Here is a 26968-nt window from a genome sequence, read left to right as displayed (position 1 = left end):
CTACACAAACAAACACACAAAGAATCATGTCCAGAGCAGCGCAATGAAGGTTGTTCCCCAGCAAATTTACACACACATCGATCAAGATAAAATTTTAATTCACTTAAACTGACCGAACGTGCTCCTGGTGCGAGGGCAAGCGAGCGGAAATTGAAAATTGGATACTACGCGCATCCGCCGTCAATATTAGCAAAAGGGGCACCACTGCTGTTGTACTCGCACTCTGGTGAAATTTGCCCATAACGCTGCTGCCATAAAAGGCCCACAAGCCAACTTGGCGACGTTACAGGAGCTAGACACCACTCGTAAGCATTTGCCAACTCGACGCATGCTCGCGCTGCTGCAATGGGTGCCGAGAAGTCGTGAACAACGGCGCATGCGCACGCGTTCATACTTTCGTAGCCGACATATTGAGGGCAGCGACAACGCACCGGCACACATACGAGTATATACGAATACTAAACAAACATGTGCATGTGTATGCGTGCATATATGCATACATGAAAGAGATTGTTAGCGGGCTCAACGTCAACGATGCGGTCACAGTCGATTCTAGAGCAATGTGTTCACGTAAATTCAGTTCATTTAATGCCTTGTTAGCTTAATTGAGCTATCGCCTAATTAGTCGCAGAATCTCGCCTTATCCGTTAGCAAAACATTTTAATCTCAGCAACAAACAAGTGCGTGCATGTAGTACGAGTATCTATGCGATACACCGAACGATACTCACGCGCACTTTGCACTGTACGTTGCTCGCTGCAGCCAAGCGAAGGCATGGAAATTGCGCACATACCAAAGTGGACAAATGACCAGAGGGTAAGCGCCGAGCAGTGCGGGTCACTGCTGCTGGTGCGAAAACGTTGCTAAGAAATGCAGTTAATGAATTTCTCGCACTCAAATGACGTGGATTCCAGTGCAGGTGAGCTGTTCACGGGTGGTTATTTATTTTTACTAATGAGCGAATAAGTGCACGTACCTTCTAATTGCTTACAAATCTATTATTATTTACATATAGTGAATGCTGCTGTTTTTGGCTTTGATGCCCACTCAAATATGTATGTTTGTATGAGGCTCGTCACAGTTCCAGCTGGTAGTGTTCAAGGAGGTCGATGAGCGAAAACCAAGTTCCCACGGAGCCACCAACCACACCGAAGATCACCAAAAATAAATCTTGCCACAAGTAGATGTAGTACGGTCCATATCCCATGTTGTAGCGCAAGCAAAAATCCAGCACACCGGGGAAAATTAGCCCCAGGTAGGAGAGTGAAAACGAGCCAACGAGCGAGAGTATCAGTACCAGTTGGGAGCTCATATAGGCCGCAAGCACTGAAATGCATATAGAAGTACTTACATACATATATTACAATATATTAGTAAAACTAACGAGTTCTTCAACAGAGGCATTGAAATTTTGGATTTCATGACAAGCGGCGTTTACATTTTTCGTTCTGATCTTGCAACGCCAAATTTTACATTCATATTACGCTCAAGTTTACAAAAACTAGATAAACTAGGATAGAAGTATTTAATATTATTTAATTCAAGGCAACACAACTGAAGAATTCTCAAAACCGGAACTGGTTCGCTGATTGATAAAATTTTTAAATTTTTGTTAGAAAAAATTATTCTAAACTTAGGTTGGTAGGTAAGGTTGCTTCTCTAAGACAAGACACTCGGTGGCCCTAAGGCCCACTGTGATGCCTGCATTTGATTTCTTTCCCCTAACAAAGTTGCTTAAACCACTTAGATCTTTTTAAGAAGGTGAGACATTTTGCAAATTTTCTTCCAGGCCTTCAAAGAAATAATCACCAAGATATTTCGCACTGCTCCTCAAGGCATTCCCAGAGGAGAATGTTAAAAGGAGAAAGTTAAAGGGCAAAGACACTAACGAATCTAAAAAAATCAAAAAAGAAAGTTGTAGTATATTAGAGGGACCGCAAATTGGCAGCAAATTGGAATAAATAAATTTTTTACAGTAAATAATTTCTTACACCTTTTTACTCAATGAGCACCCTCGCAAAAAGCTTTTGCTATCTAGTGCGCAGATTTTCAATGTCGTATCGATAAAAATCAATTGGTTTTTCCGTAAAATATCTGGGAATGGAATTTTTCATATCAAGTTAATTTAATTTTTTGCTGATTAAGAAGTCTCGCCATAAACGGAAATCCGATGCCACAATATCGAGTATAGTAGGTCAGACAGTACATCCCACCCCAATCCATTAATTTTTTACTGGCATCTTTTTTTGTTTTTGCGTAGCCGGTCATGCTTAACAAAATGACGCCTTTTCTATTGATAATCGCTGGATATCTTTCAATTAATGATGTATTTAATCGATCTAATTGTTCACAACCAGGGTCGTCAGTAACACTTGCTCCAGGTTTAAGCGCTTCAAAATGGACTTATACCGGAGCTTGCAGCGCTAAAAATATATCAGGACTAGGGGATCCCAGAATAGGCATTCCTAGTCTGGATATTATTACAAACTACTACCGTGACCGCAATTTTTAAGATCTACTCCATTCTGATCAATTGAAAAGATTCACATTGTGAGGAATTTTGCATACAGATACTTTGTACCACCTTCGTTCGGATCAATGGCACACGCGGTGGGACAGTGCGAATAAAGGCAGGTGGACCCACCGTCTCATCCCCAACGTTGAAACTTGGGTACAGAGAAAGCACGAAGAAGTAGACTTCTATCTCTGCTAAATCCTAAGTGGTCATGGCTGCTATAAAGCGTACCTTCACCGCTTTGGACACGAAGAAAGTCCCTAATGCAAGCAGTGCACACCAGCAGTTGAGGAGGACGCAAAACATGTGCTTCTCACGTGTCCCCGCTTCAGAAGAGTAAGGTCTAAACTGGAAGAAAGCCTTGGCGGCAGCATCACTCCCGAGAACTTAGTGCCACTGATGTTGAAGAGCCAGGACAACTGGAACAAAGCCCAGCACATGGCTGCTGAAATAATGCAGCAACTCCGACATAGCAAGCAGGCAAGGAGGATGCGCGAATGTCGAATAAGATCGTCAAGCAGCAAATCTATCCAGAGATGAAAACGCTGATAAACTGACGATACCACTATTAGAAACTAACTTTTCTATGGTAACGAACAGGGACATGGGGGGAGGGGGCTTATAGATCCGACAGGGGTGGTTCCCTTCAGATATGACTCAACAGTGGTGGTAATAGGCAGATGCAGCTTCTGACATTTTGCATCAGAACAGTAACTGACGTTGAGTCCAACGCTCAAATCGCCTCCCGACAAAGTACTTGACGGTAGTATCGGGGGGATCGGTACTTTGACGGTAGGAGGTTTAGTTCGGGTTAAAGTCCCACGCTGGCGGGGTAAGGCTTTCGATGCTTCCTCCTCATAAAAAAAACAACAAAACCTTCGTTAAAGAAACTCCGAAAACATAGCACGCGAAATTGCCAATGCTTCGGTCGATAAGTGTGGAAAAGTGGTTCAGAATTGATGCCACATAATCGATCGCTGCAAACCTCCACGCGCTAGTTATATGAGTGTTACTAAATTCCATATTTGAATATATTTGCTATACTTGAAAGTAATTTTATCCGGATATCTCAATTATTCGGTGTTTTATAGAAATACAAAATTACAATGCCCTTATTGAAACACTCTTTAACAGAAAAATATGCGCATTTAGTCAATAAGCTGCTTACGGAATTCATAGATTTTCACGAAATCAGAACGCACTGACTCACCTGCTCCCAGCACAATTGCTATGCGTAACACGTATTCCAATGGATGTGGCTCCTTCAAGTTCAGATACTCCGAGTATCGACGCCAACATACCTCAATCGTTATGTAGCCTTGCAAGGCAAATGAAAAAAATATTGCCGCTGCGAACATCAACTTGGCAAGGCGGGGAAATCTAGAAAAATACACAAAATATTGATTAATTAATTGATATGTGCTTGCATGCTTCATCCAGAAATAATGTTCTCTATATGACTATGCAGAAATTACAGCCTTCTAGCTGGTTGCCGCGTAAAAAATGCACACCGGCAACTGTGAACAGTAAATCTTTAGAAAAAAAATGTTCAGCCCGTTTCTAAATACGAGTAAAAATTTTCGAAAACTTCGAACTTTGTAAAATGAAATTGTATTTTGGAAAAAAGTAGGTAGCATAAATGCAAAAACAGGAGGTTTGTGATACCAGAAAATAAAATTTCCTCCAGCCCATTGTGTGACAGCAACTGACAAGAATGTAAAAATTTTAATTTATTATATTTGATCTATAAAGAACAATGCTAAGAGTTTATTTTTAAGCCAAAAACTAGCAATTTTTATAATCGCGAATCTGCCTTCTTAAAGCTTTCTGTGCCTGTATCTGATTGTCCAACTCAGCAGTTTCTTCCTCTGAGACAATCTACTGGGTTTATCAGAATAATAATCAATGATAGATAGCTTTAACCTATACCGATTTAAGGGATGTGGGGAATGAAATAAGAATAACTTTAGAATCATTACAGGAAAGTCTAACAGGGCCTCGTATATTGAATTATCCTCTTTCTAACCTGGAAATGAAAATTTCACATTTTATGGGAGGAGATGAAGCCCTCAAGCATATGCTGGCATCGTGTCCAGCATGGATGCATAAGTGTGACTAACACCTGGGGAAATATATTTTGCCAGAGGAGGAATTAAAACTCAATAAAATAGGCCAAACACTAAAATTTCATGAGGAGGTTGAGCTCAGAGAAATACAGAATACTCGAGTTGCCATGAAGGGGGCGCAATAGATCTATAAAGACGTAGGGCTAAATCCACTCATTATAATAGTTATATTCGGAAACATATATCATCCATTATTTAATACTTTGATTTAGTTTCTCCTACTTTTTTCAAATTTATTTCAACCAACTTAGAGCTGACAAAAATGCAGAAATCAGCTACTACTATCGAACTTCTTATTCTCAATATTTCGCAGAAAAAATTTTCCATGGGGATTTAGAATCGGAAAATTTATTTCTCTAGAAAATTAATATCCTGGAGAATACAACTCCCTAAAAATTTTACGACTGGGCAAAATACCTAAATTTTTACTAAAGGAGGAGTAATAAGTAGCACATGAGCTGAAAAGTCCCGAGCCTAACACATATGCAAGCATGGCACTAGTTTTATTGCATTCTCCTCTTTTTCAATTAGCACTAATCTTAGACAGAGAGCTATTAAAATTTCACGATATTCCATTTATTAGTTCGTGAGTTATTGTGCTAAGATTTACGCTACTTTTGTTATTTTCAAAAAGAAAAAAGATGGAAAACACGAAGTCCCTTTTTTAATTTTACACTGCTTCTTGATGTGGAAAAATACCACTCAAGCAATCAATGGCTTGAAAAGGGCTATGGGGACTCTGCTCCGTCAGAAACAGCGGATAAGAGGTTACTGGTTTCAAACGTAGTCGTAGAGACGTCCAAATGAGGCGGTAACGCCAGAAACATCAATAAAATCGTTTTGAATGATCGAAAAGTGAAAATGCATGAGTTAGCTGACATCGTAAAAATTTCAAAAGAACGAGTTGGCTTTATATTGCATGAGAATTTGATTGTGAGATAGCTGTATTCAAAGTGGGTGCCGCGTTTGTTCACGCGCCGTGCCACAAGTCGATCAAATCAATGCCAAAATTACATGAATTAGTTGCTCCCACATCCACCGAATTCGCCAGATTTGGCTCCTAGCGAAAACTTGCTGTTCGCAGATCTAAACGAAATGCGCGGCGGTAAGAAATTTCGCTCGAATGAAGAGGTTATCGCTGAAACTGAAGGCCATTTTGAGGCAAAAGATAAATCGTTCGTACGAAAGTGGTATTGAAGTGTCAGATAGATAGAATATTAAATTATTTATTATGGGACTTTTGAGCCCATGTGTTAAACTAATCACTTAAAAGCTGGTTGTCTCAATATTCACTTTTGTGACATTTGAATTTCTTGCAGCAAATGCGCGATACCCTAAAACTTACTTACAGCTCGTCCAATGGCAGATTTGAAGTAATGCTGTCCTTCACTGCATCTCCATAGTGCCAGTAGCCAAAGAAAGCCACCAAGGTGTATAGTATTAGAGATGTGCCTAATCCCATGTTTAATATGCCACACAAGCCTAAATAGTCCTTGGGTGTCTTCATCTTAGTTTCAATGGAAATTATCTGCATCAATTGAAATAAAACTTATTCCACACAAAAAACAAAATAAAACCATGTTGATACAGACCACTCCGACGGACTCGATTGCAAAGAGCACAGTGCCGAAGAACAAAGGATAGCTTTTTATGTCGCCAATGGGCTTGCGCTCGGACAGCGGCGGCAGATCCATGAAGATGTAATAGAAAAGTATGCAAAAACCTGCAAATTAATTAACATTTCATTTCATTTCATACTTCTAACTCCAAGTCTACTCCATACTAATGCAAGTCATGGCATCCGCAAGCGCATTCAAGGGCACCAGATTCTTAAGATCGCGTATTAAGTAAATCAACGCCAGTGGCACTGCCAGAGCGAATATGTAAAATCGAATGTCGATGGTATAACCGTAAAAGTCGATCAACTCCTTCAGATTGTCCGCTATGAAAACCACGTAAGCGCAACAAACTCCAAAGTGATAGAAGGCCAAAATGAAATCTATGGTAGAACTGCGTAAAAGTACCGTACGTACATATATCACTTAAATTTTATATATGCAACTAATAAACTAAAACTTGTAAAGCAAAACCATTTTCGTTCTAACCGCGCTCTTTTGCTCAGAAATCGCAAACACCTCGGTCCAGCCTCCAAAGCCAGTGCCATCGAATCGGGGTAGTTCAACTGGGGCACACGTTTCCGCTTGCAGAGTTCGTGCATGCCTTTCAACTGCAAAGATGAAAGAAAGAGGTTCTGTTCACAATTTATTGAGTTTTACAACTAAATGAGTTCGGATACCAAAATGTGTAACGCGAATATCACAACGGAACCAATGACTACAGTGCTGATTAAGCCGTTGAGCCAGCCGGCAGCTTGAAATGCTTTGGGCATGGCCAAGCAACCGATGCCAATGGAGGCTTTCAACAAGCTAATGTACACCTCAAAATTGCTGCAAGCATTTTAAAATAATTATTATTGCAACAAATATAAAATAAACGGTATACAAAACGAACTTCATCGGATTCTCAACGACACGATGCTGGTAGGGGTCATAGACATCCTCTGCGCTGTGGGGAAGAATAGTTAATAAATTAGCTAGTAAATTTTTTTACGATTACTTGGCGTCAACCATTTTCTGTTGAAACACACGCTAACAATCACACAGAACGAACTAATTTTGATCTCAACTGTCAATGTTAATTTTGAGGCGAATTCAAATTTGTTGAATATTTTGAAGAAATAAATATTAATACCTTGATGAGTCAAAACATATAGAATTGAGGCATTTACAATTAACAATACAATTTCTTGCATTATAATACAAAAATTTCTGGAAAACCTTAAATTTCTTTGCTATTCCTGCAACTCATTAACAACCCAATTTCATTATTGGGTATAAGCTATTTCACCTGTGGTATACTAATAGTTTAAAAGAAGTCAATAGTATTCGTTAGTCCAACTGTATTTTTTTAAGCTTTATAAGGTAAAGTCTTTGGACTGGTCGCCATTCAATTTCCAAACTCGTAGCTGTATTTACCGGTGAGTGGATGATCGGCGCACACGCGGAAAAGCTAGGTTTACCATTTAACCCCCATTGCAGGAGCTGTGGGGACCTTTCAGAGAAGGAGACTGTTGAACACTTTCTCTGTAAATGTTCGGGCTTGGCAGTTAGACGACTAAGGTCACTGGGAGCTCCTTACTTCGACAGCCTTGGGAAGTACGTCAAACTAAATCCCAACAATATTTTCCATAACATCAAAACCTCTGGCTCGCCTTTATAAACTTGCTTGCCTAGCATGCCCCAGAGGCTCTCTCTCTCTTTTATGACTTCAACTGTCTCAAAATGTTTTCCACGGAGCGGCAACTTGAGCTTGGGAAACAGGAAAAAGTCACATGGAGCCATATCAGGCGAATACGGTGCTTGCGGAACGATATTAACATTATTTTTGTTCAAATAATCGCGAACAAGACGTGATGTATGAGCTGGTGCATTATCGTGATGCAAGAACCATGACTTGTTGTTCCACAATTCCTTCCTTTTAAGACGAATGTTCTCGCGCAAACGCTTTAAAACGTCTAAATAATATTCAGCGTTAACCGATCGACCTTGCGGAAGGAACTCCGAGTGCACCACACCTTCGTAATCGAAAAAAACAGTCAGCATAACCTTAATTTTTGAGCGACTTTGGCGTGGTTTTTTGGGTTGATGTACGGCCCTCTTTGAACGATTTGTACCACTGGAAAACACGTGCACGCGATAGAGCAGAGTCCCCATAGGTTGTCTGCAACATTTTTAAGGTGTCTGAAGCCGAAATTTTGTTGGAATAACAAAATTTCAAACAAATTCTTTGTTCAACTTGAATTTCCATCGTTAAATTCGAAGAACACACTCGAGCTTGACTTGTTTACAGTAGCACAGAAAACAAACTATGTGACATATCACGCTGAAATTTGCCATGTAAGCTTATAACAGTCCTACCAAAAAACAAAAAAATTATTTTTGCCATACCTATGTCATCCGCGGACCGTTTTATTGATAACGTCTCGTTCATATTTGAGCAGTATCGCCATTATTGTTGAGAGGCTATCGGTGCATATGGTATATTTTCCTTTTGACGTTACCACCCATGTTTTTGCTTCTTTCACAGCATAGGCTTCAGCTGAGAAAATAGAGCAGAAGGGTGATTAGCAACCCTTATAATGCAAGAATTGTCAGAAACTACTGCATACGCCGTATTTGTATAATCTTTTTATCCGTCGGTGTAAACGAAAGTCCAACCGTTAGAGTAAAGTTGGCGTTTTCGGCTCGTAAAAACTGGTTTGAAAGTATGTACATAGTTATTACCATAGCTTGTCAAGAAAACGCTTTGTCATACCGAAACATTCAAGTCATTTGCACTTCTTCAACTAAAACCATTGCTTCCTATTCAATTTGGAGAGCCTTTCAAAATTATTTCATTACCACGTAATTCCATCAAGAACAACGCATTCATTCCAGTGTCGCTCTAACATTTAAATACAACGATTTATCTTTTGCCTCAAAAAAGGCTTCAGTTCCAGCGATAACCTCTTCATTCGAGCGAAATTTCTTACCGCCGCACATTTCTTTTAGGTCTGCGAACAACCAGTAGTCTGGCGAATACGGTGGGTGTTCAATTCATATAGTTTTGACATTGTTTTGAGTGACGCGGCACCCACTTTGAACAGAGCTTTCTCACAGTCAAATTCTCATGCAATATAAAGCCAACGCGTCATTTTGATAGCTAACTCGCGCAACTTCATTTTTCGATCATTTAAAACGATTTTGCGGATTTTATTTGATGTTTCTGGCGTTGCTGCCTCATTTGGACGTCTCTACGACCACGTTTGAAGCCAGCAAACCTTTGTTTTATTGCTGTTTTTGACGGAACGGAGTCCCCATAACACTTTTCAAGCCATTGCTTCGCTTGAGCGGCATTTTTTCCATCACGAAGCAGTGCAAAACTAAAACAGGAACTTCGTGTTTTCCATCTTTTTGAAAGTAACAAAAGTAGCGTAAATCTTAGCACAATAACTCACGAACTAATAAATGGAATATCGTGAAATTTTAACAGCCGTCTTTTTAAGGTTACTGCTAACTGACAAAGAGGTGAATGTAATAAAACTAAAGCCATCTACATATGTGTTAGGACTGAGACTTTACAGCTCATGTCTAACACAATTAAGAAAAAAAATATTATAATATATTGAAAAAGAGACTTTCACGTAATATCAAAATATTCAATTAAGTCAAATTCACTGGCGTCTTAGGTTAAAGTATATCTTCCACGAACCTGTTCAATTCGCGCAGCTTTTGGTGGCATCACATTTCGAATGATTTAACTGGCCAACTCCAATTTTGGAAGGCATTTACAAAAGGAAAACTGACTCGCTGAATGTTTACTCAAACACAAATGCTAAATCCATTTTAGATCACTGACTGACTGACCCAAATTCTGACTGACCCTCATTGCCCTTCACACCGTAACATTCTGCTATTTGCCTACCTACTATCAATCCAGGGAGTAGTGGCCAATCAGTCATCAATGACCATTTTTTCTCTGAACCATATTACCAACAACAACAACATTAACAACTGGCTAACAGCAATTGTTGTCACTACTTCTAGTTGCTGTTGTCATCAACATACCTGTTGTCATTACTGCTATCAGATGTTGTACAAACATGTGTATGTATGTACGTAACCGTTTTTGCGTTGTTGCGTTGTTGTGTGCGTTGTAAATCTTATGTTAACCTACTCGAGTTTGTCAATATGTTGGTGACTTGCTGCGGCTCGTGAATGTCTACAAATCGAAATCATATGTCAATTGTTGTGTCAAACCGAAAATCGATTTCGATGATTGCCATTTGTGGCCGACAATTGTTTACAATATTTGTTAATACAACAACAAGAGCAACAAGAACAGCTAACAAATACAACAACTAGGCGCATGTAGTTGCCAATAACGTTTGATTTTTGCAATTTCTTTTGTTGTTATTTTTGTTGCGGCAACTGGACAACATGCCGCATAATTAAACGCGACTATTCGCCAGACATTCGCTCAATCGCTGGCGCAGTTGCTACATACAAACATATGCGCATACGTAAATTACATGCTGCAACCACAGCGTCAACTCCTGGCGCAGCAAACAAGCACACTTACTCGGTTGCGACACGGTGCAACATGCAGCATGTGACATGCTCAGCATACCGATATTTTCACTAATGTTTGCCACAGCCTTCCTGGCGTTAGCATCGGCAATAGTAATGGTGTTGCTCTGACGATTGCTCGCTGTTTGTTGCTGATGCTGACTGCCAAAGTGATTGCGCTGGCGATGGCGTTGATCAGCCGCTTACTGTTAAACTATTGATGATGATTGCCGCCGCACCACGATGACATGTGCCAGGAATACCGAAATGTCGGGCTCGTGTGTTGCATGTTGCATGTAGCTTGCTGCAATGCCACAGACGCAGTCCCGCCTGGCAATTAAAGTGGACGCGAGTGCGCATATCTTGGCATTTGCTTGTTGGAATTCGCTCGCGCTTGCCACATAATCGCGAAGTTTGTGGCCCAATTGGTGAATCTTAATGCACGCTACAACAGCAACGGCACCAGTAACAACTGAATGAATGAATATGCGTTGCTGTCGTTTCGTCGTCCACTCCCTTCTTTTGCCAGTCCTACGAGTATTGCTGCTTGAAAGAAATTTTTTACAAAGTCGGCTTGCGCCGGAAGTTTCTTTTGCAAAATGCAAATTTAACTGTTACACATTTCTATGCTAATTCCCTATTACAAATGCATGCGCAACAACAACACCCAGTAAACAGCTACAAAATGTTTAGCAATGACTGCAAAAATATGCCCTGTGCTTGTGTACGTTGGTTTGCAAATGAAATGACAACGCTGCCATGATGACCTCCCGCATAGCAAATGCACGCAACAAAGTTTACACTACGAATGAGGCGCATTCATATACGTACAGAAATGGTGCACATACGAGCATTCTTATATACTCGTACAGGTACGTAAAATATATGGCGTCAAAAAGCCCCCAAGCAACTAGCGAAATTCCAATCAATTCGAGCGATTGTCAGAACGCTTGCTTCACTTTGATCAATGCCCCGGAATGTGTGGCTTATAATATAAGGTTCAAATTATCGACTTGCAGAAAACAAATTCCCAAATACAGGGTTGATTTCGATGTGTTAGCAGAGATAGGGTCATTTTAGATAAATATTACTGCTAAGTTACTAAAAAGAGTTCGATTTCCACGGAAGCAGTAAAATCATATTAAAATCCTCTCCGAATGATTTTGCTGGAAAAATAATTTTCTCAGATGAAGCTCATTTTCATTTGAGAGGGTATACGAGGTGTGTTCAGGAAGTAGGTATAGCGAATTTTGTGTTTTTTCAAAAATTATTTATTTATTCACTCATATCTATTTTATCCCCTACAAAGTAATACCCATGAGATATTATGCACCTGTGCCAACGTTTTTTTTTTCAATCTTCGAAGCACTTCAAAAAATAATTTTTTTTTGTCTTGTCAAAATGGACCTCGACGCTGAACGTCATAAGTTCGTCTGAGCGCGCATTGAGCAATTTTCACAGAGCGTCGATTTTCGTAATATTTATTATTGCACGATTTGTAAACGTTGTTGATGCGTAAGTCTTTCCGTGATGGAATTTCAATGAATACTGAAAAAAAGTATGTATTTAGTTTGACAGTAATCGCGCGTGATCTGACAAAGAAACACTATTGGAAAAAGTAACTCCAATCTGATCACCCTTTGCCGACGGCATCAAGTCTCTGAAATGTTTAGAATGTTTGCGCACCTACAAGCACAGTGTATTTTTTAAGTATTAATCGAGACTCCTCGCTGCCGTTGTTAATTTTCAGTTAACCACTGTGTCACATTTGAACTTCGACAGCAAAAAGCAAAACCAACATTTACATATTCGTACTATCTATTACATTATTGCATCAGTAACATTTCCGCCACCACACTGATATGTATGCGAGGAGACTATAGATCGATTTACATGTGTATGTTCGCCTAAGAGACCGCCATTGAACCTTTCCCGGCCCTCAGCTATGGAAAGTGGACTTCGCGGTGCCAATCGCGCGCCATATTAGTTGCTATGATGAGCCTCTGGTAAGCCACTCGCAAACACTCGCAATCAATATTCAGCAATGGCGACATTGTATTTGTACGAGTAAATGCTTATGGCGGACTGTGAGGGTGCGAGTGAGCGTGCGCGGCTAGTGCGGGTGCACGGGGTTATTGTTCGCACTGTCATTGCACCAACGCACGCATACAGTTTGTTTTGTTTTGTCACCTTTGATATCAACATTTTGCTGCATTCGATTTTTGTAATGCGGAATTTGCATAAAATATTCTTCGCAGCGCAGCGCAGCGAATTCAATTCAATCGAAAAGAGGCAAAGTGCAGAGAAATAAAATGAAATTGAAAATGTGAATGTGAATGTGGATGGGCATGTAGATGTGGGTAGGTATGAGAATGCAAGGAAATACGTGGCAAAATAAGTGCGTTGCTGTTGTAGTGCTTGTAGTTGGTACTCCTACAAAAGTTGTTGATTAGGTAATTCAAAATGTTGGTGTTATTTGTTATTGTAGTCGTTGTTGATTTTGTTCTTGTCTTCGCTGTGGGGCATATTGCGTGTTTCTGGCATTTGGCACTTTTACTGCAGTTGCAGCCGCATTCGACGCAGTCCCATAAGTTGTCACACAAAATGAGGTCACATCGGTCACATGCAAACTCAAGCTAACAAAATTCATGTTTGTACTTAGACCTCCGTACATTTATTTACATAAAGCCAATCATATCCTCAAGTGAATCCTTCTACTTCAATGCAACTGAGAGGGAGTTGTTCGGCAAAATGCGTTTTGCATTGAAAATTGTTAACTTTGCATGACAAACTGAAAATATGTAACTTATAACTGTGAGATTCTTTGAAGGGCTACGCAATTCTATTCTAGCAAATTAAGTTCTTCTAACTTCAATAGAGGGTAGGATTAAATAACAAACAAGAAAGAGTTTATAATACTTTAAGTCAAACCGACTTGTGGAATTTCTAAGTAAATCACGCCATTCGCATTTAGTCATCCAACATAATTTAAACTATTTTAATGACCTCCAAATATTTGGTTTTCTTACTTTTATTTGCTTAAGCTCAAAGTTGTTTTAATAGTAAAAGAAGAAATTATTATTTTTATTATTGCTCTTGGGTATATGTCGATATTTCAGAGCAATCTTCGCTGTGCGAATTTGATTTATTTATTTATTTTTTTTTTTTTTTGTTTGTCTTCAAGGCTCTTATCTCTATTTTCTCGACATAAAGAGTGATCACATTGAAGGCACTTTTTCCAATATGATTTTTTTGACAGATCACGCGCGACTACTGTCAAAATAAATACATAATTTTTTCCAATATTCTTTGCCCTTTCATTAAGGAAAGACTTAGGCCTCAACAACGTCTACAAATCGTACGCGAAAATCGACGCTGTGTGAAAAGTTCAACTTCTGATGCACAGCCATGAGGTCCATTCTTGACTTAATGGCTACGTAAATAAGCAAAATTGCTGTATTTGGGCTGAAGAGCAATACGAGGCCATTCACGAACAGCCATTACATCCATAGAAAACAACCGTTTGGTGCGACCTATGGGCTGGAGGAATCATCGGCCCATATTTCTTGATGTTTGGCAAACGTCATCGCGCCATTATAAACAACTATTCGGCAATTTGAAAGGGATTATCTCTAAATCCCAGATTTATCAGCATTCACTGAGCTCTGTAGGGTGGTAGTCGATCAGAGAAATGAAGAGGTTCCAGAGCGAATCGAAAAAAATTTTGTTGTACACCTTCAATTATATTTGAATGAGGGGCATGCAGTGGATTCCAAACCAAAAACGCGTATTTAAGTTTAGAACGAACCAGGTTGTTATATAAAACTTTTCTAGTATAGAGATCTTTAAAATCTTTCGCATAGCGCCTCAGAGATGCTAAATTCGCATAATTTACGAACGTAAACCCGAAATCGAATTTCACGTCTAGATCAGAAAACACTTGGAAAGGTTTTTAAAAAAGGCTACTTAATGCAACACCGCCACTAAATGGCAAGTGTTGCACCATAAAATCGATACCCTCTTCCATTCTGTGCGAAGTGCTTTTGTGTAATTTAATAAAGTATTTATTTATTCTAAAGCACCAATTTTTTTAATAATAACAATTGTTTCTATGCATTTTACTTTTCGTTTTTTTTTTTTTGGTTTGTTGTCACCCACCACCATTGCATTTTCTACAGATAACATCGCTCCTCTAAAGCGCATTGATTTCGAAAAAGCAAAAAACAACAACAGCATGCGTGCGCACTTCAGATCATTGTCTAGTGGATGCGCCCCCAAAGCCCAGCGGCCAAAGTGAATAATTTCAGTTAAAATCAAAACTCAAACTTAAAGCTCAGCTGAATCAGAGCAGAACAAAAGAATGCCGTTGTATTAAGTGCCAGTCGAAATATATAGAACTACAGCAGATTTTATGTTCCAAAGTATGCATAGAGATTAGTGTGGACCGACTTTGTAAGGAAGTAAATAAATTTCTTTACAAAACGCAATGGCTTAACTTTTGTTAATTTTTTTTAAGGTGATTCTGCAAATTGAAAAAAGTTTTAACCGAGTATAAATGTTATAGTTTAAGCCAAAAGCAAAACTTTAAATTTAAATTTATTCTTGCCTTGTAGCGAAAAAATGGAACTGAAGAAAATGTTCTCGTTATGACCAGAAGCATCTTGTCCGTCAATGTTTTTACACAGAGAACTAAATTTGATCGCTGAACTAATTCAAATCCCACTTCTCCAAGTATAGATTGCAGAAAGCTAAGCGGTGGATTTGACCACTCTTTGCCCACATTCAGCACCTCATAGGTGCCATATCAATCGGCAGTCTTGATTACGACAGCCACGACTATCAGAATTTATGCAACATACTAATCAGGCGGCCGCCGTATCTGAATAGGTTGCTAGTACTCAAATTGAAGTCCTCGGGCGTGAAACACCAAGTGACAGAACAAATTTTTTCTAATAGCGGACGCCCCTCTACTGGCGAACTTACGAGGGTATTTCTGCATGGAAATCCTTCTCATAAAAACCATCTCCTGTTCAAAAGCGGCATACTACTGTAGGTCCCTCCATTTGTAGAAAAAACTCCAAGGGCACCAAAAATACGAGGACGATTTCGGCCAAACAATCAATGAAGGGTGAAAGCCTCAAATATTTATATTTATCTACTAGTCAGCAGTCAATCTTTCCTAGTGGCAGCCTGCATTTGAAAAATTGCTAAAGCGGTTTCACTGAAAAATTCAAAGCATTGTTCCTTCGAAATAAGTTAAGGTTTCGGTGTCAGAGCAGCGCATGCCAGATATTTGTTAGCGCATATGAATATAAATATAACTCGTTTCGTAAAATATTGGCCAGTCGCCTGTTCAAATTCTTCTGAATTAGAAGTTAAAAAATGAGATCTTGAAAAATATGCTCCGCCCTAATACCCACGCGCATATGTACTTATGTATTTATGAAAGAGAGTTATGTACGTTTGAGGAATGGGTAGGTGTAGGCAATGACGTGTCAGTGTAGAAGTCAAGGAGTCGCACAAATGCTACGAAACTCACTGGCCAATGCGGGTAACGGCATGAAGCGGCTGGCTTTCTAGCTGAAGGGCAAACCAAGCAGACTACTGACTGCAAATCAAACTACACAGGACGGTTGACCGGCTTGTGCCGTGCAAGATAATTTTCAAGCTTAAACGCCCACACAATCTTCGGCTTTCGCAATGCGGACAGTTGAATGGCTATGGGATTTGCTGGTGTTATTAAAATGTGGTTATGAGCCGCACAAAGGGTTCGCATTCGTTGTTGTTTTTGCTTTTCCTGCTGCTGTTCGGTTGTTTGTTGTTGCTGCTTGTTTTAATTTCCAAGAAAGTTTTGCGGCTAAATATCAATTTAAGAGATTTTCGGAATTCAAATTGCCACTGGGCAATGGGCACTCTTCATTATGGGGATGCTCTAATGGTGTATGTGTGTGTGTGTGTGTATGTATGTATTATTTGTTGGTGTTTATGTATTTATTTGAGGAGCTATTTGCATAAAAGCGCTTAGCCAGCGGGTTAAAGTGATTAAGTTGCGGTTAAGTTTCCAGTTTTTTTCTTGAATAGAACCGCTTGATTTGTAAATTGTTTGCTAATAATGGTGCAGCAACTTTGGAGGATCATCCAACAGTGAATTGACTAGTGAGTAATTATGTTCGCTGAATAATTACCAACGGAGCGCTTTGTCGTAGCGGAGCGCAAATATTTCTATGTCAAACTTTCGCATTCCTTTTCAATAAGCCAACCAAGCGGAAATAGAAAATTAGTACACGCCTCAAGACACTCGGGTATTGCACCGTCAAGCATTAACTGCCCCAAAAATTCACAACAACATCAACGCTACCACCAAAGATTGTTATTAGCAAATGTTCGCATAAGATGATATTTGTGGGGAACTGATTATTAACTTCATTATTGCAGTGCTATCGGAGTGGATGCATCTGAGATGGTAATACACCACTACCGCCACCGCAACCGCCCGCCAAATGCAATTAGCTGCTGTGGCAGAAGCTGTCCGCCAAAAGGATACCTGCCACTGCGGCTGTTGGCTCGCGCGGTCCAGCATATGCTGCACTCAAGCAGCGTCGGCCCGTCAGGCTGCTCCTGCTCAGGCCACTTAACAAAATAGTATAAAAAACAACAACAAAGCATAAGAACAAAATGTTTAATTCAACTTTTACGTCTGCGATCAGTAATTCATTGAGGAATACAAGAGGACGTGCCCTGCCAAAGCTTGCTGAGCTCAGCACCTCAACGCCACTCGTCCGCCACAATTTTCGTCCGGCTGGCCTTAATCGAGGCCAATTTAGCCTACGGCGGCTGCACTTACGCCGCGTTTTTGTTCATTTTTTTCTTTCCTGTTTATTTTTTCCATTTTGGTTTGCTCTCGAGCCCGCCCACTTACTAAGCCTTTTTTATTCATTTTCTAAATTTCTTGCAGCGTTGATCCTGTCCAGCTGTAATAAAGTAGCTGCAAATCTCGCTCCCCTCGAATTTGTTTGCAGCCGTGCATTGCGGTCTTTTGCGAGCCCTCTAAAGTGGCCCAAAATGCCTTTGGCCAAAAGCAAAGTGTACGTGAGCGCAGCAAAGCAGAAAAAATCGAAAACTTCATTGCATCCTCCCACTTTTTTGCAACGTCATCAGCAGCGACGCATCGGCCTCCACACGGCTACCGCCACTGCCACCCTCATGTGAACGCGGATGCGCCGATGACTGCATTAACTTATTGCTGCTGGCCAGGCAATAACAGCAGCACTGCCTCCTGCCGCAATAACCACCACTACCAACCGATTGGCTTGATTTGCCGCAACTGCTTGCCACACTGCAATTATATCGCTGCTGTGTGTGTGCATATGTGCGTGCGTGCCTCAATATACAATATACAAAATGTACATCTGTAATATGCTGCTGTGCGGGAGATGTTGCACGGTTGCTCTTCACATTTGATTTACTATGTGGATTGCGGTGTGGCAATGGAACGAGTTGAAAAAATATGCGCCTTGAGAAGAGAATTTAAGCTGCAGAAAAAAGTTTGCAGAAAGAATGAAGGAAAAATCGCTTCCACCTCCTCTTCCGGCTGTTGAGTGAAATACAGAGTGCACCAGCCTGCCGCGGTGGACACAACTACAAACATTCAAGTGCATATTTATACCTATGGTACATACACATGCACAACATATTGGACTTATTCGCATACAGGGATCCAATCAAAGCGGGTAAATTTACTATCTAATGAAATCGATTGCATTGCAGAGATGTACATCTACGAGTAATTACACAGTTCAACAATTTTAACTTGCAACGGGTAACCAAGAACGCAAATGCGCATGGCGAGTTATAATGCAACACGGCTAGATTTTTATCTGCAACCCACATAGGAAAATATCCGTCTGATAAACAACTGATTTGTCCATAGGTAACATTTAAACACAGCGATATTCAGCACATAATTAAATTTTTTTTTTTTTTTTTATCCGATTACATAGATACCGTCAATATAGACGGCATGCACGATTCCTACTGATCGCTAAGGGTGTACCTCATTCGGGACCACGCACAGTCTGGTTTACTACTAAACTGGACTTGCGAAACAGTACACCTACGCACTAAACCCTAACTCCGACCTCTGTAGCTTTAGTTTGCCCTGCGGTACCGCCATTTAAGCATTGCATCGCAGGGCCAAGCTAGCTATTATGGCTCTTCATTTGTATTTCTCTCTCCGTCTACCCTTCATTACTTCTTTGTCTTCTTTCCTTACTGCGTTCCCATTCCTTTTTCCGCAGTTCCTGTAACGCATTTACGGACCATTCTTTCATCTTGGCCTACACCAATTCCGACTGCAGCATGTGATCTGCAATGTTGCCCGGGACTATTTTTTCTTTTATGATTTCTTCAATGCACATTCTTTCAGATGCGTATCTCGGGCAGGAGAAGAAGACATGTTCCACGTTCTCACTACCGATGCCGCAGAACGAGCAGTCAGCTGCGTCCTCGTGGCCGAGTCTTTGGAAATACTCTCTATAGCATCCATGCCCCGTCAGGAACTGTGTGAGATAGTAATCTGTGTCATCATGTCCTCTCTCAATCCAGGCCTGTACGCTTCTGATAAGTTGATGCGTCCATCTCTCTTTTGTCGCTAGGTCCCAGCGATTTTGCCACTCACTTATGCTCCCCCGTCTTTCTTCTTTACGCTCTTCCGCCGTTAATCGCCTGTTTAGGCTTTTGGCTTTGTCGTACACTCTACCCAGTTGAGAGGCCATTATATCTGGCATGATACCCGATATGAAACATACTGCTTCAAACGACACTGTCCTGAAAGCACAGGCAACTAAGGGAAATAAGTCTAAAAACTATTTCCGCCTTCTTCGCGTACGTTTTCTGTATCAGGGCTTTACCCCATATGGGTGCTGCATACATGAGTGTAGACTGGGTAACTTTAGCCAGGAGCGCTCTTCTACTCTGAGTAGGACCACCGATGTTGGCCATAATCCTTGACAGTGCCGCCGTCACCATGGCTGCCTTTCCGCAGCGCATATAACGTGAGTCTATGTATTCGTGTGTACACAGTTTTAAAGGAAAATTTTACATATCTAAATGTTAATAAAATATTATAGCATAGCATGGCATAACATAACACAACACATAAGATACCATTTGTGCCTTTTTGTTTTTTACAGATTTGGTCAATAATAACGGCGATATAGTTCAAATGTGACTACAAATGCACGACTATACTTACAGGCATAACGGTGAACTCGTTTACTGGTGGACAGCGGACATTGCGGAATTGCGTAGAGAGTGCAATAGAGCAAGGCGAGCTTATCAACGTTCTAAGGGCACGCACAGTTTCCAAGAGAACCAACTTCAGTATAAGCAAAAAAGGAAGGCCCTGAAAAAGGCAATTAAAGGGAGTAACCGACAATGTTTCCTTCAACTATGTGATGCAGTCGATAGTAACCCTTGGGGACTCGGGTATAGGCTAGTCATGAAAAAACTGAAAGTTTTCAAGCCACTCCCAACAACGTGTCCGGCCACACTGCGTAATGTGGTTGCAACATTGTTCCCCCTACAAGATGCTCTCCGAGCCTACGATTTGGAAAGGTGAAACGAGGCACTAAAAGTGGCAATTCGAAGTCATGCCGACATTTTTGTAGATCTCTACAACACATGCCTAAAAGAAGGCACCTTTCCAACTCAGTGGAAGTTACAGAAACTGGTGCTGATTCCAAAAGGATCTAAGCCTGCGGAAGATCCTACAGGCCACCGCCCCCTTTGCATGCTCGACACCGCAGGCAAAATTCTGGAACGGTTGATCGCTAATCATCTTGAGGCTGCCATTGATGACGCAGGCAATCTATATCATTTGTACCATTTTTGAGTAATTTTTCTTCGTTTGTAACAGACGTATGACGTTCTTTTTTATTTTTTGAAAATAAAATAGATATGGAAGTGGGAGCGGTTATTGTCAGATTTCGCGCATTTTCAATACCAAATTACTTTAGATAAATAGAATGTGTGTAGTTTGATTTTTTTGGTTCGAGTTATCGTACTCAAAGGTGGACAGATGGACACACGAGACTAAATCAACTACTCTCTGAGCATTTTAATATAAAGGGTTTTTCAATTTGCGCGGGTCGATTTTAGCGCCCTGTGGCAGCCATTTTGTTTTGGTGACATCTGTCAAATCTTTTGTTTATTATTCAGTTGTTTATGCCAAATCATCATGGCAAGTTACACGATTGAACAGCACGTTCAAATGATAAAACTGTACTATCAAAATGAGTGTTCATTAACGCAAACGTTGCGCGCATGGCCCCCATTTTTCGATAGACGTGGTGGCCCTTCCAATTTCTTATAGCCCATATTGAACCATATGGACCTAGACGACATGTGGTTCCAGCAGGACGGCGCTACGTGCCACACAGCAAACGCCATTTTATTTCATTTCAACATCTAGCCGCCCTTATTGAAAAACCCTATATATAAAGGTCTTTCAAAAGTCATACTTAGTTGACTTTTTATGTATGTATATATATATAACTCGATTTCTGTTGCATGCAACCGTTAAGTGAACAAAATAAAAATACTCTTGCAAACAAGTGCGTGGGTATAAACACATAAGTATTTGCAGAAGTGCATAAAATTACTATTAGAACTAATTGAAATCCTTGGTAGAGTTGTATATCCTACCAATTGTTTATAAAATTTACCATCTCTTGTCATAGGCTGGCCTTTCTATGAATCAAAGCTCCTGCGTTGCATTATTTTTTTCCAAAGAAATTCTCAGCTCCTCTTCCCGCATCAGCTCAACATTTTGGATGTTCACTTTCAATTCAATTCGATTGCAAGGCATTCTAATAAACGTAAATAATTGTCCAATTGCTCGTCATGGCGAATCTGAAAGCTCCATCAATCATACGCAACCATAATTGTATTTGCCAGAACGTCCAGCTGACTCAACTGACCACCAACGCCACATAAGGCAGAATAGCTCGTACACGAAACCAGCGATTCCCGCTATCCAAAGTCATTGTTAGCCACAAAACGAGCGTACTACAACTACACTGCGTGCAAATCGTGTGGCACATGCAACATTTTGCATGACTCAAAGAGTCAAAAAATTAAAAGCAAATAAATAAAAGTTGCTGTTCAATGTCCGAGCGGCAAGTGCAAGTGCGAGTGTAGAAAAACTCATTGCTTTGGCGCAGCAGGATGTCAAATCGCGCAGCAGCGTCCAATTGATACATGCCACAAGCAACAGTGTTGCAACAACACCAATCACCAATCACCACTGTAATGAACAGCAGTAGAAGTGGCAGCAGTAATTCGTTTGCGAAGCGTCAGAATGCTAACCGTTGCTGTCTGCCTGCTGCCTATTCTCTGGCACCCATTGCTAGTTGATTTGTTTTTATTGCTAGCGATCGGCCAGCGTCGATTGAGTCAGCGATCGATAGGCGAGTCACCACAGCAACATTTTTCGCTTCCCGTCAGCCGCAGCGGCAGCGGCAACGTTGGCCAACTTGTGTACAAACGTTTAACCTCTTGAACTCACCGAGACAATGAGCTATTGCGGCGCAATGCGGTGCGGTGTGGTGCGTCTGCTTGGCTCTGACACCTGGACCAACAACACAACTATTGTAAAATTGGCATTAATATTGGCGTGGACGTTGAAGATGTCATTGGCGTGGCTGGCACGCGCGGGGAGCACGTGTTGTCAGTCTCTTGGCAGTTGCCATCAACCACAAACTGCTTGGTGCGTGCAACTCGCTTCTAATGCGTGCAACAGCGCGTGGTATGACTTTAACGCATTGCCTATTAGAGATCCATGAGTACAGAATTCCCAGAAATCCTAAGCGTCATCGTCTTTAGCTGTACGGCAAAAATCTCTGTCATAGCTGTAGTTTTATTTTTTCTTCCCATTCTTCTGCTCCTTGTCATTGTCGTTAGATTGTCGTGTTTTACGCAATAAATTACAAATGTTTTGTCGCAAGTGCTACAAGCAGCAAGCAGCAAACACAAACACTTAACTAAATATTTGCGAAAGCGCTCGAAGGTGCTTAATTGGATCGGAGTGTAAACAAATGGCTGTTAGGAAATTTGAAGAGCAACTTTTTAAGTTAGATATATCAGAAGCAACTAAAATGCGAATAAAACATAGGGCAAAAATTAGTTCCACAAAGACTTTATTGAACTTTATAAGCATCAAACGCAAGAATTTAACACTGAACCATTCATAAAAAAAAACCATAAAATTATTATTTGGTTTTCATCGACCTTTTTTTAATTAAATATTTACTACATTTTCAGAAAGGGGATAAACTTAAGCCTTCCAAATTGCATCAATGGATTTAGTAGCATCCGAAAACAGTTAGCAAACTTTACACAACCTAAAAAGCAAGTTTGACCTTACTAAGAAAACCCTTGATTTTTAATATTTCTTTCCTTAACAGTGTTTCGCATTTTCGCCATACAAAAAACCATTCATGTATTTGTTACAATGAGGTATCACTCAAACCAAAATTGCTCACTTCTTTACGTGGTATACTATTTCTAGCCACAGATGGTCTGTAAATCTTCGCCTTGTAGAAAGTCATTATGTTAAGTGACAATATTCTGTACGGCGAAACGAAGGTTCGTTATATACCATTATAACTATAATAATAAGAATTATTAACAGCTTACGAGAAATCTTTAATAAGTATCCACTGTTTTTGGCACCTAAAGACAACCTGATAGCCATAGTTTCGTTTGGAAGGAAATTTGATATCAGATTTCCATTGCATAAGCAATGAAGCAATCCAGAATGCATTCACGGAGGTTTGACAGATATTTTCTTCACCGCTGGGTGCAGGAATGAAATAGAGTCTGGAGCCGAATGTTACTTAAACGATTGTAATTAGATCACTACGCTATGGGGGAAATGGCAGCTGGTTTCTAGGTAGTAAAGTAGCCTAATGGGTAATCGGGATGAGATGAAGCGGGAAACAGATTGCAAACCTCGATGATTGTTCAAAAATGTAAGAAGAAGCTTAATTCTGTCGCAAGACAGAACAAGCTTGTACTTGTATGAGTTCCAAGACACTCCGGTGTTCAATGAACGAGATCACCGATGAATTGGCCAACCGTGGATCAGCAATTCCCCCACAAGGGCCAGAGCCAATAATCGGAATCAGTTCCGCAGGAATCATGAATTGCATCAGCGTTTATGTAGGCAATCTACTTAAAGAGCGATGGTCCGGTCTAGAACGCTGCAGAACTGCAAAGTGTTTTATGACAAGTCCGAACAGAAAACTGTCAAACTTTCTACTAAAACTTGGTAGAAAACACGTTCGGTTGATGGTTGGTGTTATTACAGAACATAACCCATGGGTTCAGCATATAACCACCATTGATATCATTGATGAATCGATTTGCTGTCTTGTTTGGAGGAGGCGGATAGCACTGAGCACTTTATTTGTGAGTGTCCTGCCTTTGCTAGAGCACGGCTACGAGTTTTGCGTTCCGATGTCATGAGAATGAGTAAAACTCGTTCTCAAAAGCTGGAGGATATTTACAGATTTACCAAAGAATCTGGAAAGTTCTCACAGGACTAACCTTTGCCTTGCTTATCTCCTTCTCTGATACTTTTCTCCTTTCCTCCTTGACTATCTACCCTCTTTCCAGAGCTCTAAATACAATATGCTTTTTAGCCTGAGTGTTTTAGGAGCCACCAACTCTCTTGGTGCTCCTTGGCTCGACCTTTTCAATTTCAATTTCATTTCAGCAGCTGACGAACGCATTTGCGCTATAGTACTGGCTACCGGCCGAACGCGAAGGAGCAAAGAGACGATGTCTGCCATATCGAGTGTCTCCGTGAATATCTTTGCGATTCGGGCCAGTAATAAGAAAAGTATAAAGTGAGTGGTCATAATGAAAAATCCTAATACATTGCGAATGAGTGGTCATAACGATAAATCCTAATAAATTTCGAGTTCTATCCCCACATTTACAGTTTCTATAGATTATGTTAAAAAGCTCTGTTGAAACAGAAATGTCAGGTAAAGTCCGCGAACTTCACTTTCATATCTGTCTTGCCGAATTTCCTGCGATCACTGTCTTAACATCAGCTGTCATTTCGTAGTTTGATAAAAAAATAAATAAATATTAAGGTAACAAGCTGCCTACGTGAGAAAACGGGACAAAGTGAAAATATATATTTGACAGATGTTAAGGCACATTTAGGAGCAGGAGTAGATGGTAGGTTACATTCTTGATTTCTCTCAAAGAAAAAATTCATTGTCTGTCCTATTGAACTCTATATATAATATATTTCTTTTTATTTTTCTTTAATCTTACACGTTTCAGCAAAATTTATAGTTTTATTTTTTATTATTATTTTTTTTTACCTGTTGTCGCCGCTTGTGCAGCTAATTCAGCATGCAGTTTAAAGACTTCCTGCTTTTTGGCGGTGATTTTATTTTCAAGGCGTTTCCTAGCTTCACGAACTTTATGTTTTCATGCGGAGGACAGCTTGTTTAGCGTGCATTTTACTGCGCAGAGTCTCCAACTTTTTCTAGCAAATGTATTCCAACAACACGGGTTTGTTTGAGAAAACATTACCCTTGCAGTTCATATATAAAGGGTTTTTCAATTGGCGCGGGTCCATTTTGTTTTGGTGACATCTGTCAAATCTTTTGTTTATTATTCAGTTGTTTATGATAAATCATCATGGCAAGTTACACTATTGATCAGCACGTTCAAATGATAAAACTTTATTATCAAAATGAGTGTTCATTAACGCAAACGTCATTTTTCGGTAGACGTGGTGGCCCTTCCAAGTCGACTCTTCAAAGTTTGGTGGCTAAATTTGAGACGACCGGGTCAGTAAACAATCAGCCAACATCCGTACGTTCAAGGAACGCACGATCAGCCGAAAACATTGTCGCGGTGCGTGAAAGTGTACAACAGAACCCGAGGCAGTCTATTCCTCGCCGTGTACAAGAACTTGGCCTTTCGCAGACTTCAACTTAGCGAATTTTGCGTCGGGACTTGGGCCTACACCCGTACAAGATCCAACTGACCAAGGAGCTCAAAGTTGATGACCATAGACAACGCCGTTTGTTCGCTGACTGGGTTTCCAATCGGTTGGAAGAGAACCCCAGTTTTGGGCGAAAAATCATCTTTAGTCATCATCGAAAAATCATCGAGGCGCATTTTTGGATGAATGGCTGTGTTAACAAACAAAATTGCCGTATATGGGACGACACCAATCCACACGAGGTTCACCAGGTGATAATGCATCCCCAAAAAGTTACCGTTTGGTGTGGATTTTGGGCCGGCGGCGTCATTGGTCCGTACTTTTTTGAAAACGACGTTGGTGACCGCCAACAGTGAGCGCTACACAACGATGACAACCAATTTCTTATGGCCCATATTGAACCATATGGACCTAGACGACATGTGGTTCCAGCAGGACGGCGCTACGTGCCACACAGCAAATGCCACGACAACATCTACCCGCCCTTATTGAAAAACCCTTTATATAAATCGCGGCACACTTCACGATCAATCTTCTTTTTTTTTAAACTCTTCCATCCTACACAAATCGGGCCTGTTGTCTTTGCACCGTCCCATGTGTTGTTGGCATCTGCTAGCTCGCGCATCAGCGACCTCTGCTCCCTTGCGGGTTCCCATCCAGTGCCATTCTCGTGATGCTATCTGGTGGTTTTCTAAGCGTACGATCTATTCATCGCCACTCTCTGCGTTTGATTTCCAATAGGATGGGTTCCTCACTGGTTGATCTCCACAGCGCTTCGTTACTGATGGTGTTTGGCCAGAATATTCTACAGATGATGCGGATGCATTTATTGACGAAAGATTGTAGCCTCTGTGTGATGGTGTTAGAGACCAGTCATGTGTCTTCTTATTGCCTCTATACTTCTAAGTACTTCTAGTAAACGCCTCAAAACACGTTGACGTTGAATTCACAAACATTCTGTAGACATGCGAATATTCGCATTACCCTTACGCTTACCAAATCTACTTGATCAGACGTGAGTCTGCATTTTAATTAGATAATTTTGTTATTCTTTAGTTTTAGTAGTCAGTTTGAACTCTTGAATAAATAGATAAATAAAAAGTATTAAGAATTAATTGTAATAATGTCC

At 40.5% G+C, this 26968-nt stretch overlaps 1 protein-coding gene across 1 annotated transcript; it reads right to left on the bottom strand.

Moving 5' to 3' along the window:
* Positions 1-941: 941 nt before the first annotated feature.
* LOC129241554 (proton-coupled amino acid transporter-like protein CG1139) lies at positions 942-7334 on the bottom strand. Its single transcript, XM_054877952.1, has 9 exons — positions 7258-7334; positions 7153-7206; positions 6938-7088; positions 6747-6868; positions 6425-6651; positions 6234-6364; positions 5991-6169; positions 3726-3895; positions 942-1326 (listed from the first exon to the last, which is right to left on the bottom strand). The coding sequence occupies exons 1-9, from the start codon at positions 7269-7271 to the stop codon at positions 1076-1078; spliced, it is 1299 nt and encodes a 432-aa protein (XP_054733927.1). The 5' UTR covers positions 7272-7334; the 3' UTR covers positions 942-1075.
* Positions 7335-26968: the final 19634 nt, after the last annotated feature.

Source organism: Anastrepha obliqua, chromosome 3 (genome assembly GCF_027943255.1).
Source record: "Anastrepha obliqua isolate idAnaObli1 chromosome 3, idAnaObli1_1.0, whole genome shotgun sequence".
Taxonomy (NCBI): domain Eukaryota; kingdom Metazoa; phylum Arthropoda; class Insecta; order Diptera; family Tephritidae; genus Anastrepha; species Anastrepha obliqua.
This window is presented reverse-complemented; position numbering and strand designations above follow the sequence as displayed.